This window comes from Pristiophorus japonicus, chromosome 3 (genome assembly GCF_044704955.1).
Source record: "Pristiophorus japonicus isolate sPriJap1 chromosome 3, sPriJap1.hap1, whole genome shotgun sequence".
In the NCBI taxonomy this organism is placed as follows: domain Eukaryota; kingdom Metazoa; phylum Chordata; class Chondrichthyes; family Pristiophoridae; genus Pristiophorus; species Pristiophorus japonicus.
The window spans coordinates 11,577,647-11,596,945 of NC_091979.1; the positions used below are offsets into that span (position 1 = coordinate 11,577,647).

A 19,299-nucleotide genomic window follows, 5' to 3' on the forward strand; every position below is an offset into this window, starting at 1 on the left:
GGGAGCTTTACTCTGTATCTAACCCCGTGTTGTACCTGCCCTGGGAGTGTTTGATGGGACAGTGTAGAGGGAGCTTTACTCTGTATCTAACCCGTGCTGTACCTACCCTGTGAGTGTTTGATGGGACAGTGCAGAGGGAGCTTTACTCTGTATCTAACCCCATGCTGTGCCTGCCCTGGGAGTGTTTGATGGGACAGTGGAGAGGGAGCTTTACTCGGTATCTAACCCGTGCTGTACCTGTTCTGGGAGTGTGTGATGGAACAGTGTAAAGGGAGCTTTACTCTGTATTTAACCCCCTGTACCTGCCCTGAGAGTGTTTGATGGGACAGTATCGAAACATAGAAAATAGGTGCAGGAGTAGGCCATTCGGCCCTTCGAGCCTGCACCACCATTCAATAAGATCATGGCTGATCATTCACCTCAGTACCCCTTTCCTGCTTTCTCTCCATACCCCTTGATCCCTTTGGCGATAAGGGCCACATCTAACTCCCTTTCGAATATATCTAATGAACTGGCCTCAACAACTTTCTGCGGTAGAAAATTCCACAGGTTAAACCCTCTCTGAGTGAAGAAGTTTCTCCTCATCTAGGTCCTAAATAGCTTACCCCTTATTCTTAGACTGTGACTCCTAGTTCTGGAAATCCCCAGCAACAGGAACATTCTTCCTGGCTCAAACCTGTCCAATCCCATCAGAATTTTATATGTTTCTATGAGATCCCCTCTCATTCTTCTAAACTCCAGTGGATACAAGCCCAGTTATCCAGTCTCTCCTCATATGTCAGTCCTGCCATCCCGGGAACCAATCTGGTGAACCTTCATTGTACTCGCTCAAGAGCAAGAACATCCTTCATCAGATTAGGAGACCAAAACTGAACACAATATTCAAGGTGTGGCCTCACCAAGGCTCTGTACAACTGCAGTAAGACCTCCCTGCTCCTATACTCAAATCCCCTAGCTATGAAGGCCAACATACCATTTGCCTTCTTCACCGCCTGCTGTACCTGCATGCCAAACTTCAATGACTGATGTACCATAACACCCAGGTCTCGTTGCACCTCCCCTTTTCCTAATCTGTCACCATTCAGATAATATTCTGTCTTCCTGTTTTTGCAACCAAAGTGGATAACCTCACATTTATCCACATTATACTGCATCTGCCATACATTTGCCCACTCACCTAACCTGTCCAAGTCACCCTGCAGCCTCTTAGCAACCCCCTCACAGCTCACACCGCCATCCAGTTTAGTGTCATCTGCAAACTTGGAGATATTACACTCAATTCCTTCATCCAAATCAGTAATGTATCTTGTAAAGAGCTGGGGTCCCAGCACTGAGCTCTGCGGCACTCCACTAGTCACTGCCTGCCATTCTGAAAAGGACCCGTTTATCCTGACTCTCTGCTTCCTGTCTGTCAACCAGTTCTCTATCCACGTCAGTACATTACCCCCAATACCATGTGCTTTGATTTTTCACACCAATCTCTTGTGTGGCACCTTGTCAAAATCCTTTTGAAAGTCCAAATACACCAAATCCACTGGTTCTCCCTTGTCCACTCTACTAGTTACATCCTCAAAAAATTCCAAGAAGATTTGTCAAGCATGATTTCCCCTGCATAAATCCATGCTGACTTGGTCCGATCCTGTCGCTGCTTTCCAAATGCGCTGCTATTTCATCCTTAATACTTGATTCCAACATTTTCCCCACTACTGATGTCAGACTAACCGGTCTATAATTACCCGCTTTCTCTCTCCCTCCCTTTTTAAAATGTGGTGTTACATTAGCTACCCTCCAGTCCATAGGAACTGATCCAGAGTCGAGAGACTCTTGGAAAATGATCACCAATGCATCCACAATCTCTAGGGCTATTCCTTAAGTACTCTGGGATGCAGACTATCAGGCCCTGGGGATTTATCAGCCTTCAATCCCATCAATTTCCCTAACACAATTTCTTGCCTAATAAGAATATCCTTCAGTTCCTTCTCACTAGACCCTCGGTCCCCTAGTATGTCCGGAATGTTATTTGTGTCTTCCTTCGTGAAGACAGAACCAAAGTATTTGTTCAATTGGTCTGCCATTTCTTTGTTCCCCATTATAAATTCACCTGAATCCAACTGCAAGGAACCTATGTTTGTTTTCACTAATCCTTTTCTCTTCACATATCTATAGAAGCTTTTGCAGTCAGTTTTTATGTTCCCGACAAGCTTTTTCTCATACTCTATTTCCCCCCTCTTAATTAAACCCTTTGTCCTCCTCTGCTGAATTCTAAATTTCTCCCAGTCCTCAGGTTTGTTGCTTTTTCTGGTCAATTTATATGCCTCGTCCTTGGATTTAACACTATCCTTAATTTCCCTTGTTAGCCACGGTTGAGCCACCTTCCCCGTTTTATTTTTACTCCAGACAGGGATGTACAATTGCTGAAGTTCATCCATGTGATCTTTAAATGTTTGCCATTGCCTATCCACCGTCAACCCTTTAAGTATCATTTGCCAGTCTATTCTAGCCAATTCACGCCTCAAACCATCGAAGCTAGCTTTCCATAAGTTCAGGACTTAGTCTCTGAATTAACTTTGTCACTCTTCATCTTAATAAAGAATTCTACCATGTTATGGTCACTCTTCCTCAAGGGGCCTTGCACAACAAGATTGCGAATTAGTCCTTTCTCATTACACAGCACCCAGTTTAGAATGGCCAGGTCCCTAGTTGGTTCCTCGACATACTGGTCTAGAAAACCATCCCTAATACACTCCAGGAAATCCTCCTCCACTGCATTGCTACCAGTTTGGTTAGCCCAATCAGTATGTAGATTAAAGTCACTCATGATAACTGCTGTACCCTTATTGCATACATCCCTAATTTCTTGTTTGATGCTATCCCCAACCTCACTACTACTGTTTGGTGGTCTGTACAGAACTCCCACCAGCGTTTTCTGCCCCTTGGTATTCCGTAGCTCCACCCATACCGATTCCACATCATCCAAGCTAATGTCCTTTCTTACTATTGCATTAATTTCCTCTTTAACCAGCAATGCCACCCCGCCTCCTTTTCCTTTCTGTCTATCCTTCCTAAATGCTGAATACCCCTGGATGTTGAGTTCCCAGCCTTGGTCACCCTGGAGCCATGTCTCCGTGATGCCAATTACATCATACCCGTTAACTGCTATCTGCGCAGTTAATTCATCCACCTTATTCCGAATGCTCCTCGCATTGAGGCACAGAGCCTTCAGGCTTGTCTTTTTACCACACTTTGTCCCTTTAGAATTTGGCTGTAATGTGGCCCTTTTTGCTTTTTGCCTTGGGTTTCTCTGCCATCCACTTTTACTTTTCTTCTTTCTATCTTTTGCTTCTGCCCCATTCTACTTCTCTCTGTCTCTCTGCATAGGTTCCCATCCCCCTGCCCTGTTAGTTTAACTCCTCCCCAACAGCACTCGCAAACAATCCCCCTCGGACATTGGTTCCGGTCCTGGCCAGGTGCAGACTGTCCGGTTTGTACTGGTCCCACCTGCCCCAGAACTGGTTCCAATGTCCCAGGAATTTGAATCCCTCCCTTCTGCACCACTCCTCAAGCCATGTGTTCATCTGAGCTATCCTGTGCTTCCTACTCTGACTAGCATGTGGCACTGGTAACAATCCTGAGATTACTAGTTTTGAAGTCCTACTTTTTAATTTAGCCCCTAGTTCCCTAAATTTGTCTCGTAGGACCTCATCCCGTTTTTTACCTATATCGTTGGTACCTATATGCACCACGACAACTGGCTGTTCACCCTCCCCCTTCAGAAAGCCCTGCACCAGCTCCGAGACATCCTTGACCCTTGCACCAGGGAGGCAGCATACCATCCTGGAGTCTCGGTTGCGACCGCAGAAACGCCTATCTATTCCCCTTACAATCGAATCCCCTATCAATATCGCTCTCCCACTCTTTTTCCTGCCCTCCTGTGCAGCAGAGCCACCCACGGTGCCATGAACTTGGTTGCTGCTCCCCTCCCCCGATGAGTCATCCCCCTCAACAGTACCCAAAGCGGTGTATCTGTTTTGCAGGGGGATGACCGCAGGGGACCCCTGCACTACCTTCCTTCCACTGTTCTTCCTGTTGGTCATCCATTCCCTATCTGGCTGTGTACCCTTTACCTGCGGTAAGACCAACTCGCTAAACGTGTTATTCACGTCATTCTCAGCATTGTGAATGCTCCAGAGTGAATCCACCCGCAGCTCCAGTGCCGCTACGCAGTCCGTCAGGAGCTGGAGGCGGATACACTTCCCGCACCCGTAGTCGTCAGGGACACCGGAAGCGTCCCTGACTTCCCACATGGTACAGGAGGAGCATAACACGTGTCCGAGCTCTCCTGCCATGACTTAACCCTTAGATACACTTAAATTGGCAACAACAATGCTAAAAGGTTACCTACTGATAAACGAAAAAGAAAAACTACTTACCAATCACCAGCCAATCACTTATCCCCTTGGCTGTGACGTCACCTTTCGATTTCTTTCTACTTTTTTGCCATCTTGCTGCAGCTGCACCAGCTGGTCTTTTGTAGGCCTCACCAACATTGCCGCTCTGTCTCCCGACTCGACGCTGGCCTCTTGTAGGCCTTCCGACGACGCTGCTGCTCTGGTGTAGAGGGAGCTTTACTCTGTATCTAACCCCCTGTACCTGCCCTGGGAGTGTTTGATGGGACAGTGTAGAGGGAGCTTTACTCTGTATCTAACCCGTGCTGTACCTGCCCTGGGAGTGTTTGATAGGACAGTGTAGAGGGAGCTTTACTCTGTATCTAACCCCCTGTACCTGCCCTGAGAGTGTTTGATGGGACAGTGTACAGGGAGCTTTACTCTATATCTAACCCCCTGTACCTGCCCTGGGAGTGTTTGATGGAACAGTGTACAGGGAGCTTTACTCTGTATCTAACCCCCTGTAACTGCCCTGGGAGTGTTTGATGGGACAGTGTAGAGGGAGCTTTACTCTGTATCTAACCCCCTGTACCTGCCCTGGGAGTGTTTGATGGGACAGTGTAGAGGGAGCTTTACTCTGTATCTAACCCCCTGTACCTGCCCTGGGAGTGTTTGATGGGACAGTGTAGAGGGAGCTTTACTCTGTATCTAACCCGTGCTGTACCTGCCCTGGGAGTGTTTGATGGGACAGTGTAGAGGGAGCTTTACTCTGTATCTAACCCCGTGCTGTACCTGCCCTGGGAGTGTTTGATGGGACAGTGTAGAGGGAACTTTATTCTGTATCTAACCCCGTGCTGTACCTACCCTGGGAGTGTTTGATGGGACAGTGTAGAGGGAGCTATACTTGTATGATAGTACCTGAAATGGAAAGCATTCTGTTGAGAAATACAGTCATAAATTGTTTAAAGACAGCAATACTTACTCTGCAGCTTCTATTCCTGGAATGTACATCGGATGTTACATTACACTTGCCTTCCACAACACCTCTTTGCTGAAATTCTTCACCATTTCAAGTCACTGCAGTATATTGTTACTCCAGGAATATAATTCCCCATGTGTCTCGCATGGCTTGTTTTAAGTTAAGGTTTCTGAATTCTAGAAGAAGTTGTTAAATGCCTGCCAACTCAAAAGTAATCATTGTTTTTATTTCTGTCTGCGGTTTGGTCTCACTGGAGAACAGTCCCACACACACTGCCTCTCACTGGGGTACAGTCCCACACACACTGACTCTCACTGGGGTACAGTTCCACACACACTGACTCTCACTGGGGTACAGTCCCACACACACTGACTCTCACTGGGGTACAGTTCCACACACACTGACTCTCACTGGGGTACAGTCCCACACACACTGACTCTCACTGGGGTACAGTTCCACACACACTGACTCTCACTGGGGTACAGGTCCCACACACACTGACTCTCACTGGGGTACAGTCCCATACACACTATTTCTTACTGGAGTACAGTTCCACACACACGGACTCTCATTGGGGTACAGTTCCACACACACTGACTCTCACTGGGGTACAATTCCACACACACTGACTCTCATTGGGGTACAGTCCCACACACACTGACTCTCACTGGGGTACAGGTCTCACACACATTGACTCCCACTGGGGTACAGTCCCACACACACTGACTCTCACTGGGGTACAGTCCCACACACACTGACTCTCACTGGGGTACAGTTACACACACACGGACTCTCACTGGGGTACAGCCCCACACATACTAACTCTCATTGGGGTACAGTCCTCCACACACACTGACTCTCACTGGGGTACAGTCCTCCACACACACTGACTCTCACTGGGGTACAGTCCTCCACACACACTGACTCTCACTTGGGTACAGTTCCACACACACTGACTCTCATTGGGGTACGGGTCTCAGGGGCAGTATTGAGGGAGCGCCGCACTGTCGGAGGGGCAGTACTCAGGGATTGCCGCACTGTCGGAGGGACAGTACTGAGGGAGTGCCACACTGTTGGAGGGGCAGTACTGCGAGAGTGCCGCACTGTGGGACGGGCAGTACTGAGGGAGTGCTGCACTGCCGGAGGTACCCTCTTTCAGAGGAAACGTTACACTTTCTTCCCATCCGCCGTCCCAGATGGATGTGAAAGATTGTGTGACATTGGAAGAAGAGCAGGGGAGTTCTCCCCGGTATTGTGCCCAATATTTCTCCCTGGACTAACATCAGTTATGTAATTGCGAGTTGTGGAATGTCGCTGTCTGCAATTGGCTGCGACGTTCCAACCGTGACTGCACCGCCAATGTACCTCATTGGCTGTCGAGCGCTTTGAGACGTGCTGAGGTGGTGAAGGGCGCTATAGAAATGCACTTGTGTGCGCCTGCGTTTCTTTCACCCATCCCCCCAGCCACCGTGTCCTTTCTGTCACAAACGCCAGGTGCTGAGAACCGGGAGGATCGGTTGAGTGCGGAGCTGAGCGACAATCACCTTCATTACCCCAACGTCAGCGTAGTAGGCCGCAAGCCCATCCGCTTGGGCTCCAAGACGACGGCAGTGATCCGGGAGCGCAACACCGCGCAATGGCGAGCGATGGACCGTCGGACCAAGGGGGTTGAAGAGCCCAGGAGGGCGCCGCCCCAACTGGTAAACCCGCGCTCACACCATCCCACCCGGGCTGTCCACTCCGCTCATTCTGGGGGCGTTAACGGGCGGTGGGCGGGGATGGGGGAGGGGTGGTAAGGGGGCGGGGCCGTGTGGGGGGTGGGGGGCGGGCGGGGCGTGAGCGGGGATGGTGAGGGGGCTATGGGGGGGGGCGTGAACGGAGGGGGTCAGGGTGCTGTGAGGAGGGGGGGTGTGAACGGGGGTGCTGAGGAGGCTGTTGGGGGGGGCGTGAACAGGGGCGGTGAGGGGGCTGTGGGGGGCGTAAACGGGGGCGGGGCGTGAACGGGGACGGTGAGGGGGCTGTGGGGGGCGTAAATGGGGGCAATGAGGGGGCTGTGGGGGGGGTGTAAATGGGGGCAATGAGGGGGCTGTGGGGGGGGCGTGAACGGGGGCGGTGAGGGGGCTGTGGGGGGGGTGTAAATGGGGGTGGTGAGGGGGCTGTGGAGGGAGGTAAACGGGGGCGGTGAGGGGGCTGTGGGGGGGGGCTATGGGGGGGTGGGCGTGAACGGGGGCAGTGAGGGGGTTGTGGGGGGGGCGGAAATGGGGGCAATGAGGGGGCTGTGGGGGGGTAAATGGGGGCGGTGAGGGTGCTGTGGGGGGGGACGGTGAGGGGGCTGTGGGGGGGGGTGTGAACGGGGGCGATGAGGGGGCTGTGGGGGGGTGTAAATGGGGGTGGTGAGGGGGCTGTGGAGGGAGGTAAACGGGGGCGGTGAGGGGGCGTGAACGGGGGCGGTGAGGGGGCTATGGGGGGGTGGGCGTGAACGGGGGCGGTGAGGGGGCTGTGGGGGGGCGGGGCGTGAATGGGGGCTGTGGGGGGGTGGGCGTGAACGGGGGCGGTGAGGGGGCTGTGGGGGGGTGGGCGTGAACGGGGGCGGTGAGGGGGCTGTGGGGGGGCGGAAATGGGGGCAATGAGGGGGCTGTGGGGGGTAAACGGGGGTGGTGAGGGTGCTGTGGGGGGGGACGGTGAGGGGACTGTGGGTGGGGGCGTGAACGGGGGCGGTGAGGGGGCTGTGGGAGGGGTGTAAATGGGGGCAATGAGGGGGGGGTAAACGGGGGCAGTGAGGGGGCTGTGGGGGGGGGCGTGAACGGGGGCGGTGAGGGGGTTGTGGGGGGGCGGAAGTGGGGGCAATGAGGGGGCTGTGGGGGGGTAAACGGGGGCGGTGAGGGTGCTGTGGGGGGGGACGGTGAGGGGACTGTGGGGGGGGCGTGAACGGGGATGGTGAGGGGGCTGTGGGGAGGGGGGGCGTGAACGGGGGCGGTGAGGGGGCTGTGGGGAGGGGGGCGTGAACGGGGGCGGTGAGGGGGCTGTGGGGAGGGGGGCGTGAACGGGGGCGGTGAGGGGGCTGTGGGGGGGGCGTGAACGGGGCGGTGAGGGTGCTGTGGGGAGGGGGGCGTGAACGGGGGCGGTGAGGGGGCTGTGGGTGGGGGGGGAGTGGGGCGGTGAGGTTTGCTCCCGGGATCAGTTTGCGCCTCAGTCAGTAACATTGGCCTACTGAGCCCCGAGTGTGGGGTGGGGGTGGGGGGCTCCCAGGGAGGGGGCGGGGCGCTGGCGAAGGGGGTGGGGCCCTGCAGGAGGGGTTACACACCCCGCTGAGGGCGCGAGGGCGACTGAGTGAGCAGGAAATCCTGAGCTGACCAGCCGGACTGGGAACACTCCGAGAGAGGCCTGAACCGAGCCAAGATCCTTCCTCTCTACTGCCCTGATGTCATCCTTTATTATCAGGGCTCTGGGCGATGCCACTCCTGCTCGAATATCCCTCCTATACTCTCCAGCTCGGCGGGCGGGTGAGGAACAGCGAGTGGGATGCAGGGTGGGAGGGAGGGCGGGGTGTGGTAGCGAGACTCCCTCGTATTCATAGAATCGCAGAAATTTACAGTGCCGGAGGAGGCCATTCGGGCCATCGTGTCCGTGCCGGCCGACCAAGAGCTACCCAGCCTGATCCCACTTTCCAGCTCTAGGTCCGTAGCCTTGTGGGTTACGCCACTTCAGGTGCACTTCCAAGTACTTTTTAAATGCGGTGAGGGTTTCTGCCTCTACCACCCTTTCAGGCCGTGAGTTCCAGACCCCCACCACCCTCTGGGTGAAGAAATTTCCCCTCAAATCCCCTCTAAACCTCCCTCCAATTACTTTAAATCTCTGCCCCCTGGTTGTTGAGCTCGGATGAGGGAAATGGGTCCATCCTATCCACTCTATCCAGGCCCCTCATAATTTAATACTCATCATCATCATAGGCAGTCCCTCGGAATCAAGGAAGACTTGCTTCCACTCTTAAAATGAGTCCTTAGGTACGGAACAGTTCAATACGAGAGCCACAGTCCCTGTCACAGGTGGGACAGACAGTGGTTGAAGGAAAGGGAGGGTGGGACTGGTTTGCCGCACGCTCCTTCCGCTGCCTGCGTTTGGTTTCTGCATGCTCTCGGCGACGAGACTCGAGGTGCTCAGTGCCCTCCCGGATGCACCTCCTCCACTTAGGGCGGTCTTTGGCCAGGGACTCCCAGGTGTCGGTGGGGATGTTGCACTTTATCAGGGAGGCTTTGAGGGTGTCCTTGTAACGTTTCCTCTGCCCACCTGGGGCTCGCTTGCCATGTAGGAGTTCCGAGTAGAGCGCTTGCTTTGGGAGTCTCGTGTCTGGCATGCGGACAATGTGGCCCGCCCAGCGGAGCTGATCGAGTGTGGTCAGTGCTTCGATGCTGGGGATGTTGGCCTCAATTATGCACCTCAACCAGGAGGACACCCCTCAGCCTCCTCTGTTTCAAAGAGAACTGACCCAGCATCTCCAATCTTTCCTCATCGCTAAAATTCTCCAGTCCAGGCAACATTTTTTTAGGCCTCTCTGTCAGAGTTGCAAACTATTTCTCATACTGCCACACACCTTCACTGTGCCCTAACCTGGAACATTCTGCCTCTGTCGACAGACAACTTGCCAAGTGGAGCTCGACCAGGTCCTGGGGAGGATTTCATCCCTGCGTTTGCCAGATGAGCGTGGTCCGCTGGAACATCTGTACGCTCTCCACATCCCCAACTGTGACCGCAGGGGCCTCTACAATCTCAAGCAGGTAAATCAGTCTCTCTCACTCTGTGTAGAGGGAGCTTTACTCTGTATCTAACCCCCAGTACCTGCCCTGGGAGTGTTTGATGGGACAGTGTAGAGGGAGCTTTACTCTGTATCTAACCCCCTGTACCTGCCCTGGGAGTGTTTGATGGGACGGTGTAGAGGGAGCTTTACTCTGTATCTAACCCCGTGCTGTACCTGCCCTGGGAGTGTTTGATGGGACAGTGTAGAGGGAGCTTTACTCTGTCTCTAACCCCCTGTACCTGCCCTGGGAGTGTTTGATGGGACAGTGTAGAGGGAGCTTTACTCTGTATCTAACCCCCTGTACCTGCCCTGGGAGTGTTTGATGGGACAGTGTAGAGGGAGCTTTACTCTGTATCTAACCCCGTGCTGTACCTGCCCTGGGAATGTTTGATGGGACAGTATAGAGGGAGCTTTACTCTGTATCTAACCCTGTGCTGTACCTGCCCTGGGAGTGTTTGATGGGACAGTGTAGAGGGAGCTTTACTCTGTATCTAACCCCGTGCTGTACCTGCCCTGGGAGAGTTTGATGGGACAGTGTAGAGGGAGCTTTACTCTGTATCTAAGCCCCCTGTACCTGCCCTGGGAGTGTTTGATGGGACAGTGTAGAGGGAGCTTTACTCTGTATCTAACCCCCTGTACCTGCCCTGAGAGTGTTTGATGGGACAGTATAGAGGGAGCTGGTTTGGGGGGGGAGGGGGTTAGGGAAGGGGAGGGGAGGGGTTTGGGGTGGGGTGGGTTAAGTTTGCCGGTTGCCGCTCTGTCTGCGTCGGCCCTGACCTGTTGCTCTGTGTGTTTCAGTGTAAGACGTCTCTGAACGGGCAGCGAGGGGAGTGCTGGTGTGTGAACCCCCACACAGGGAAACCCATCCCCGGATCCCCCACCGTGCGGGGGGACCCCGAGTGTCATCGCTGCTGTCCTCTGCCGGAGCAGAACGCTGAGCCACAGCCCCCGCCCACAACCTAAACGGGAGGCGGGGTGGAGGATGGAGCAAGAGGGGGATGGGAGAGGTAGGGGAAAGGGAATTGGCGGGCTAAGCGAGGGGGAGGGGTGCACGAGGCGGAGGGGCCTGTGTAATGGGGGTGAGGGGAGGGGAAGGAAGGGAGGGAACTGTGTAGCAAGGGGGAGGGGAGTGGGATGTGAGAGGGGGGGAGGAGGCGTGAGGGGGAGGGGAGGGGGGAAGGAGGTGTGAGGGGGAGGGGAGGGGGGGAGGAGGTGTGAGGGGGAGGGGAGGGGTGTGTGAGGGGGAGGGGGAGGAGGATGTAATGGGGAGGGGGAGGGGAGGGGAGGGGTGTGTGAGGGGGAGGGGGAGGAGGATGTAATGGGGAGGGGGAAGGGAGGGGAGGGGGGTGTGAGGGGGAGGGGATGGTGATGTGAGGGGGAGTGGGGAGGATGTGAGTGGGAGGGGAAGGGGAGCGGGATGTGAGGGTTAGGGGGAGGGGGAGGAGGTTGTGATAGGAAGGGGGAGGGGGAGGGGTATGTGAGGGTGAGGGGGAGGGGAGGGGGAGGGCGATGTGAGGGGGAGGGGGATGTGAGGGGGACGGGAGGGGCAGGGGATGTGAGGGGGAGGGGAGCGGGATGTGAAGGGAATGAGAGGGAGTTGTGAGGGGAATGAGAGGGGGACGGGTGGGGGATGTGAGGGGAAGGGGAGGGGAGGGGGAGGAGAGGAAGATGTGAGGGGGAGGGGGTGGGGAGGGGGATGTGAGGGGGAGGGGGTGGGGATCTGAGGGGGAGGGGAGATGTGAGGGTGAGGGGGAGGGGTCTGTGGAGTGGACAAGGGGTGTGTGAGGGAATGGTCCCAGAAACGGATGTAATAGCTGAACACACAACTTACAAAAAGCTGCTGTGCAGTCCGACCGGGAATGATTCGGGACGAATCCCAACACTCGCTTGTTGATTTTTGATCCCTTCACCCTGTGACAAAAAGAACGTGCATTTCGATAGCACCTTTCACTGCCTCCGGACGGCACCAAGCGGAGAAAACACAGCTGCCAATTTGCGCACAGCAAGCTGCCGCAAACAGCAATGAATTAAATGATCAGATCAGGTTTTTTTGTGATGTTGGTTGAGGGATAAATATTGGCCAGGACGCTGAGGAGAACTCTTTGAAGTAGTGCCATGGGATCTTTTATGTCCACCTGAGAGCAGACGGGGCCTCGGTTTAATGTCCCATCCAAAACATCCGACAGTGCGGGGCTCCCTCAGTACTGCCCCTCCAACAGTGCGGGGCTCCCTCAGTACTGCCCCTTCGATAGTGCGGGGCTCCCTCAGTACTGCCCCTCCGACAGTGTGGGGCTCCCTCAGTACTGCCCCTCCGACAGTGCGGGGCTCCCTCAGTACTGCCCCTCCGACAGTGCGGGGCTCCCTCAGTACTGCCCCTCCGACAGTGCGGGGCTCCCTCAGTACTGCCTCTCCGACAGTGCGGGGCTCCCTCAGTACTGCCCCTCCGACAGTGCGGGGCTCCCTCAGTACTGCCCCTCCGACAGTGCGGGGCTCCCTCAGTACTGCCCCTCCGACAGTGCGGGGCTCCCTCAGTACTGCCTCTCCGACAGTGCGGGGCTCCCTCAGTACTGCCCCTCCGACAGTGCGGCATACAGTGGGGTCAGTATTAGGAACACAGCACTTTTTGATAATTACTCTCCCCCAGTGCCCTGTGTTACTGACTGTATCTGTACTGATGTTAATCCCACTCCCTCACACTGTCACTCAGTAACCTCTCTCCCCCAGCGCCCTGTGTTACTGACTATATATGTACTGATGTTAATCCAGCTCCCTCACACTGTCACTTAGTAACCCCTCTGCCCCAGCACCCTGTGTTACTGACTATCTGTACTGGTGTTAATCCCGCTTGCTCACACTATCACTCAGTAACTCCTCTCCCCCAGCACCCTGTGTTACTGACCGTATCTCCACTGTTGTTAATCCAGCTCCCTCACACTGTCACTCAGTAACCTCTCTCCACCAGCGCTCTGTGTTACTGACTATATCTGTACTGATGTTAATCCACCTACCTCACACTGTCACTCAGTAACCCCTCTCCCCCAGCACCCTGTGTTACTGACTGTATCTGTACTGATGTTAATCCAGCTCCCTCACACTGTCACTCAGTAACCCCTCTCCCCCAGCGCCCTGTGTTACTGACTGTATCTCTACTGATGTTAATCCAGCTCCCTCACACTGTCACTCAGTAACCCCTCTCCCCCAGCGCCCTGTGTTACTGACTGTATCTGTACTGATGTTAATCCAGCTCCCTCATACTGTCACTCAGTAACCCCTCTCCCCCAGCGCCCTGTGTTATTGACTGTATCTCCACTGATGTTAATCCAGCTCCCTCACATTGTCACTCAGCAACCCCTCTCCCCCAGCGCCCTGTTTTACTGACTGTATCTGTATTGATGTTAATCCAGCTCCCTCACACTGTCACTCTGTAACGCCTCTCCCCCAGCGCCCTGTGTCTCTGACTGTATCTCCACTGATGTTAATCCAGCTCCCTCACACTGTCACTCAGTAACCCCTCTCCCCCAGCACCCTGTGTTACTGACTGTATCTGTACTGATGTTAATCCAGCTCCCTCACACTGTCACTCAGTAACCCCTCTCCCCCAGCACCCTGTGTTACTGACTGTATCTGTACTGATGTTAATCCAGCTCCCTCACACTATCACTCAATAGCCCTCTCCCCCCAGCACCCTGTGTTACTGACTGTATCTGTACTGATGTTAATCCAGCTCCCTCACACTGTCACTCAGTAACCTCTCTCCCCCAGCACCCTGTGTTACTGACTATATCTGTACTGATGTTAATCCAGCTCCCTCACATTGTCACTCAGTAACCCGTCTCCACCAGCGCTCTGTGTTACTAACTATATCTGTACTGATGTTAATCCACCTACCTCACACTGTCACTCAGTAACCCCTCTCCCCCAGCGCCCTGTGTTATTGACTGTATCTCCACTGATGTTAATCCAGCTCCCTCACATTGTCACTCAGTAACCCCTCTCCCCCAGCGCCCTGTTTTACTGACTGTATCTGTATTGATATTAATCCAGCTCCCTCACACTGTCAGTCGGTAATCCTTCTCCCCCAGCGCCCTGTGTTACTGACTGTATCTGTACTTATGTTAATCCAGCTCCCTCATACTGTCACTCAGTAACCCCTCTCCCCCAGTGCCCTGTGTTACTGACTGTATCTCTACTGATGTTACTCCAGCTCCCTCACACTGTCACTCAGTAACCCCTCCCCCCGGCACCCTGTTTTACTGACTGTATCTCTACTGACGCTAATCCAGGTCTCTCACACTGTCACTCAGTAACCCCTCTCCCCCAGCACCCTGTGTTACTGACTGTATCTGTACTGATGTTAATCCAGCTCCCTCACACTGTCACTCAGTAACTCCTTTCCCCCAGCGCCCTGTGTTACTGACTGTATCTCTACTGATGTTAATCTGCTCCCAAGTTATGTGATTACCGCAGAATATTAAAATAACTCACGGGGATGGTGATTAGTGTGAGAGGGCCCTGTACAGTTTGGTGCTTTCCATTTTTTATTAAAAATGATCGCGATTGAGACAAGAAGCAGTGTACAGTTTTTATATAATAACCTGTATAATCAGGTGAATTGGTTACAATCAGATATTTACAACTAATCTTCATTTATTGTGTCTGTACATTCCAGGGATAATTGGAACACTATTTGCGTGAATCTCCCTGTGTTTCTCTCTAGATATTTTCTCTGTCTCTCTCCCTCTCTCTCTGTCTCAGTCTGGCTGTCTCTCTCTCTCTCTGTGCTCATCATTTCCTCTGTCCCTCTCTCTCTTCTCTCTGTCTGTCTTTCCTCTTTCTCTATCCTCCTCTCTCTCTATCCCCCTCTCTCTCTATCCCCCTCTCTCTCTGTCCCCCTCTCTATCTCCCTCTCTCTCTAACCCCCTCTCTTTCTATCTCCCTCTCTCTCTATTCCCCCCTCTCTATCCCTCTCTCTCTCTATCCCCCTCTCTCTTAATCCCCCCTCTCTCTATCCCCCTCTCTCTATCCCCCTCTCTCTCTATCCTCCTCTCTCTCTATTCCCCTCTCTCTATATCCCCCTCTCTTTCTATCCCCCTCTCTCTCTCTCTATCCCCCCTCTCTCTCGCTATCCTCCTCTCTCTCTATCCTCCTCTCTCTCTATCCTCCTCTCTCTCTATCCTCCTCTCTCTTTATCCTCCTCTCTCTCTATCCCCCTCTCTCTCTCTCTATCCCCCTCTCTCTCTATCCTCCTCTCTCTCTATCCCCCTCTCTCTATCCTCCTCTCTCTCTATCCTCCTCTCTCTCTATCCCCCTCTCTCTATCCTCCTCTCTCTCTATCCCCCTCTCTCTCTATCCCCCTCTCTCTCTCTATATCCTCCTCTCTCTCTATCCCCCTCTCTCTCTCTCTATCCCCCTCTCTCTCTCTCTATCCCCCTCTCTCTCTATCCCCCTCTCTCTCTATCCTCCTCTCTCTCTATCCTCCTCTCTCTCTATCCCTCTCTCTCTCTCTCTATCCTCCTCTCTCTCTATCCCCCTCTCTCTATCCTCCTCTCTCTCTATCCCCCTCTCTCTCTATCCCCCTCTCTCTCTCTATATCCTCCTCTCTCTCTATCCCCCTCTCTCTCTCTCTATCCCCCTCTCTCTCTCTCTATCCCCCTCTCTCTCTATCCCCCTCTCTCTCTATCCTCCTCTCTCTCTATCCTCCTCTCTCTCTATCCCCCTCTCTCTCTCTCTATCCCCCTCTCTCTCTATCCTCCTCTCTCTCTCTCCCCCTCTCTCTCTATCCCCCTCTCTCTCTCTATCCTCCTCTCTCTCTATCCTCCTCTCTCTCTATCCCCCTCTCTCTCTCTCTATCCCCCCCTCTCTCTATCCCCCTCTCTCTCTATCCCCCTCTCTCTCTATCCTCCTCTCTCTCTATCCCCCTCTCTCTCTCTCTATCCCCCTCTCTCTCTATCCTCCTCTCTCTCTATCCCCCTCTCTCTCTCTCTATCCCCCTCTCTCTCTCTCTATCCCCCTCTCTCTCTCTCTATCCCCCTCTCTCTCTATCCTCCTCTCTCTCTCTCCCCCTCTCTCTCTATCCCCCTCTCTCTCTCTATCCTCCTCTCTCTCTATCCCCCCTCTCTCTCTATCTCCCTCCCTCTCTCTCCCTCTCTCTTCTCTCTCTGTCCATGACTTGGTCTCTCTGTCTCACCTTTGGGTCAAGGGTCGAAATGTGTGTCACTGGGGTAGAGAACCTGCCGTGTACAAGGCCAGACACTGCCCGCTCTCTGACCGTGTAAGGCATGGTTTTGTGTGAGGATGTTCTGATTTTAGGGTCTGACCCAGAGACACTCGGCAGATTTGACCTTCCGACCTTGCTGAGTAATGTTTAAAACACGGATTCATCTTGTTGCTAAATATTTGTTGATTAAATATTATTAAATGTGTTTCCATCTGTCTGGTGTATTGTCCAACGCACAGTGTGGAGCCACAGAGCATCTCAACATGTTTTTAGGAACAGCAAGCGATCATTAGGTTCAACAGCGCCCGTCCCAGAACCCCACCTCCCCCCTCCAATCCCCTCCCCGCAACATCCCTCAAATCACCCGCCAACCCTCCCCAACCCCACCTCCCCCCCCCATCCCTCAAACCCCTCAACCCCACCTACCCACCCTCTCCCCATATCCTTCTGCCATTCAATAAGATCATGGCTGATCCGATCATGGACTCAGCTCCACTTCCCTGCCCGCTCCCCATAACCCCTCATCCCCTTATCGGTTAAGAAACTGTCTATTTTTGTCTTAAATTTATTCAATGTCCCAGCTTCCACAGCTCTCTGAGGCATCGAATTCCACAGATTTACAACCTTCTGAGAGAAGAAATCCCTCCTCATCTCAGTTTTAAATGGGCGTCCCCTTATTCTAAGATCGTGCCCTCTAGTTCTAGTCTCCCCCCATCAGTGGAAACATCCTCTCTGCATCCACCTTGTCAAGCCCCCCTCATAATCTTATACGTTTCGATAAGATCACCTCTCATTCTTCTAAATTCCACTGAGTAGAGGCCCAACCTCCTCAACCTTTCCTCACAAGTCAACACCCTCATCCCCGGAATCAACTCAGTGAACGTTCTCTCTACAACTATTTTTGGTTGAAACTATAAATCACATGCCCCCTTATTAAAGAGGCACTAAAACTGACAAATTTAATCAAATTAAACTTTTAAAATTTGGTTCTCTGTTGAGATGATGCACTCCAGTCCCTCCTGCGCCCAGCTCTCGCGGAAGGCCGCGAGCGTACAGGTGGACACCGCGTGCTCCATCTCCAGGGACACCCTGGCTCGGATGTAAGCACGGAAGAGAGGCAGGCAGTCGGGCTGAACGACCCCCTCGACCGCCCGCTGCCTGGACCGGCTGATGGCCCCCTTGGCCAGGCCCAGGAGCAGTCCTACGAGGAGGCCTTCCGACCTGCCCGCTCCCCTCCGTACAGGGTGCCCAAAGATCAGGAGTGTGGGACTGAAGTGCGGGCAGAATTTGAGGAGCAGCCCCTTCAAATAATGGAACAGGGGCTGCAGCCTCACACGTACAACAAAGACGTGGAACACGGACTCCTCCAGACCGCAGAAATTGCAGGCGGCCTGGGAGCCCGTGAACTGACTTAAAAAACCAATTGCACGGGACTGCTCCGTGCACCACCCTCCAGGCCAAGTCCCCAATAAATAGAGGGAGGACTCCCGCGCAGAGAGCACTCCATCGGGGACCCCCGCCTCCTTCGAGATGGTGCGCCGTGGCGTGTCCGGACGGCAGACGAGGATGGCAAAGTGGAGAGTGTGCAGGAGCAGCCCGTGCAGGAAACCCCTCCGCGCAGAACTGAAAGGCACGGAGGGGATTTCCCCGAGGAGGCTCAAGTTGTGAGGCACCGGCTCCCGAGGGAGGTTTCGGGGCTTGGCGCCGATGAGGAATTCCGTCCGGACGGGGGTCAGTTCGGACGGGATCTCCCCACGTGTTTGAGCCTCCTCGACGCACCTAACGGAGTCAGGGCCCAGAGCTGTTTTTAGCGACTCGATGGCACCAACGACTGACCGCCCTCCCTAAGCGGGAGACTCAAGACCGCAGCAGAGACCCAGTGCTTCCTGTTGTTCCAGAAGAAGTCCACCAGCTTCTTCTGTATCTTGGTGACAAACGCAGGGGGAGGGGTCAAAGTGACCAGCCGGTACCACAGCATAGCAGCCACCAGCTGGTTTATGACTAGCGCTCGACCCCTGTAGGACAGCACTCGGAGCAGTCCTGTCCAGCGCCCTAGGCGAGCGGCGACCTTGGCCTCCAGCTCCTGCCAGTTCGCCGCCAGGCTTCCTTGTCGGGGCTAAGGTAGACTCCCAGATAGAGGAGATGGGTCGTGCTCCAGGCAAAAGACCTGAGCTCCTCCGGCAGGGAGTCCACCCGCCACTGACCCACCAGGAGTCCGGAACATTTCTCCCAGTTGATCCTGGCAGAGGATGCGGCCGAGTAAATCTCTTGGCACTCACGCATCCTCCGCAGGTCAGCGGGACCCTCTACCGCGAGGAGCACGTCATCGGCGTAAGCCGAGAGGACGACCTCCGCCCCCGGCCCTTGCAGAGCCAGTCCCATCAACCTCGTCCGCAAGAGGCGCAGGAAAGGCTCCACGCAGATGGCATATAACTGGCCGGACATGGGGCATCCCTGGCGCACCCCTCTCGTCAAAGACCCGTCTACAACCTCCAATGCAAGTGTATCCTTTCTTAATCAGTTTTCTTGATCAGCTCCGCTGGGCGGGCCACATTGTTCGCATGCCAGACACGAGACTCCCAAAGCAAGCGCTCTACTCAGAACTCCTTCACGGCAAACGAGCCAAAGGTGGGCAGAGGAAACGTTACAAGGACACCCTCAAAGCCTCCCTGATAAAGTGCAACATCCCCACCGACACCTGGGAGTCCCTGGCCAAAGACCAGTCCGCCCTAAGTGGAGGAAGTGCATCGGGGAGGGCGCTGAGCTCCTCGAGTCTCGCCGCCGAGAGCATGCAGAAAGCAAGCCCAGGCAGCGGAAGGAGCGTGCGGCAAACCAGTTCCATCCTCCCCTTCCCTCAACGACTATCTGTCCCACCTGTGACAGAGACTGTGGTTCTCGTATTGGACTGTTCAGCCAGCTGAGA

At 54.3% G+C, this 19,299-nt stretch overlaps 1 protein-coding gene across 1 annotated transcript in view; it reads left to right on the plus strand.

Moving 5' to 3' along the window:
- Window positions 1–11,148, plus strand: part of igfbp2a (insulin-like growth factor binding protein 2a) — a 129,246-nt gene extending 118,098 nt beyond the window's left edge. The window contains exons 2-4 of the mRNA XM_070877014.1: window positions 6,859–7,064; window positions 9,999–10,139; window positions 10,958–11,148. Coding sequence (XP_070733115.1) covers window positions 6,859–7,064; window positions 9,999–10,139; window positions 10,958–11,122 — 512 coding nt within the window. The 3' untranslated portion in view covers window positions 11,123–11,148. The remainder of the gene's footprint in view (window positions 1–6,858; window positions 7,065–9,998; window positions 10,140–10,957) is intronic.
- The last annotated feature ends 8,151 nt before the right edge of the window (window positions 11,149–19,299 follow it).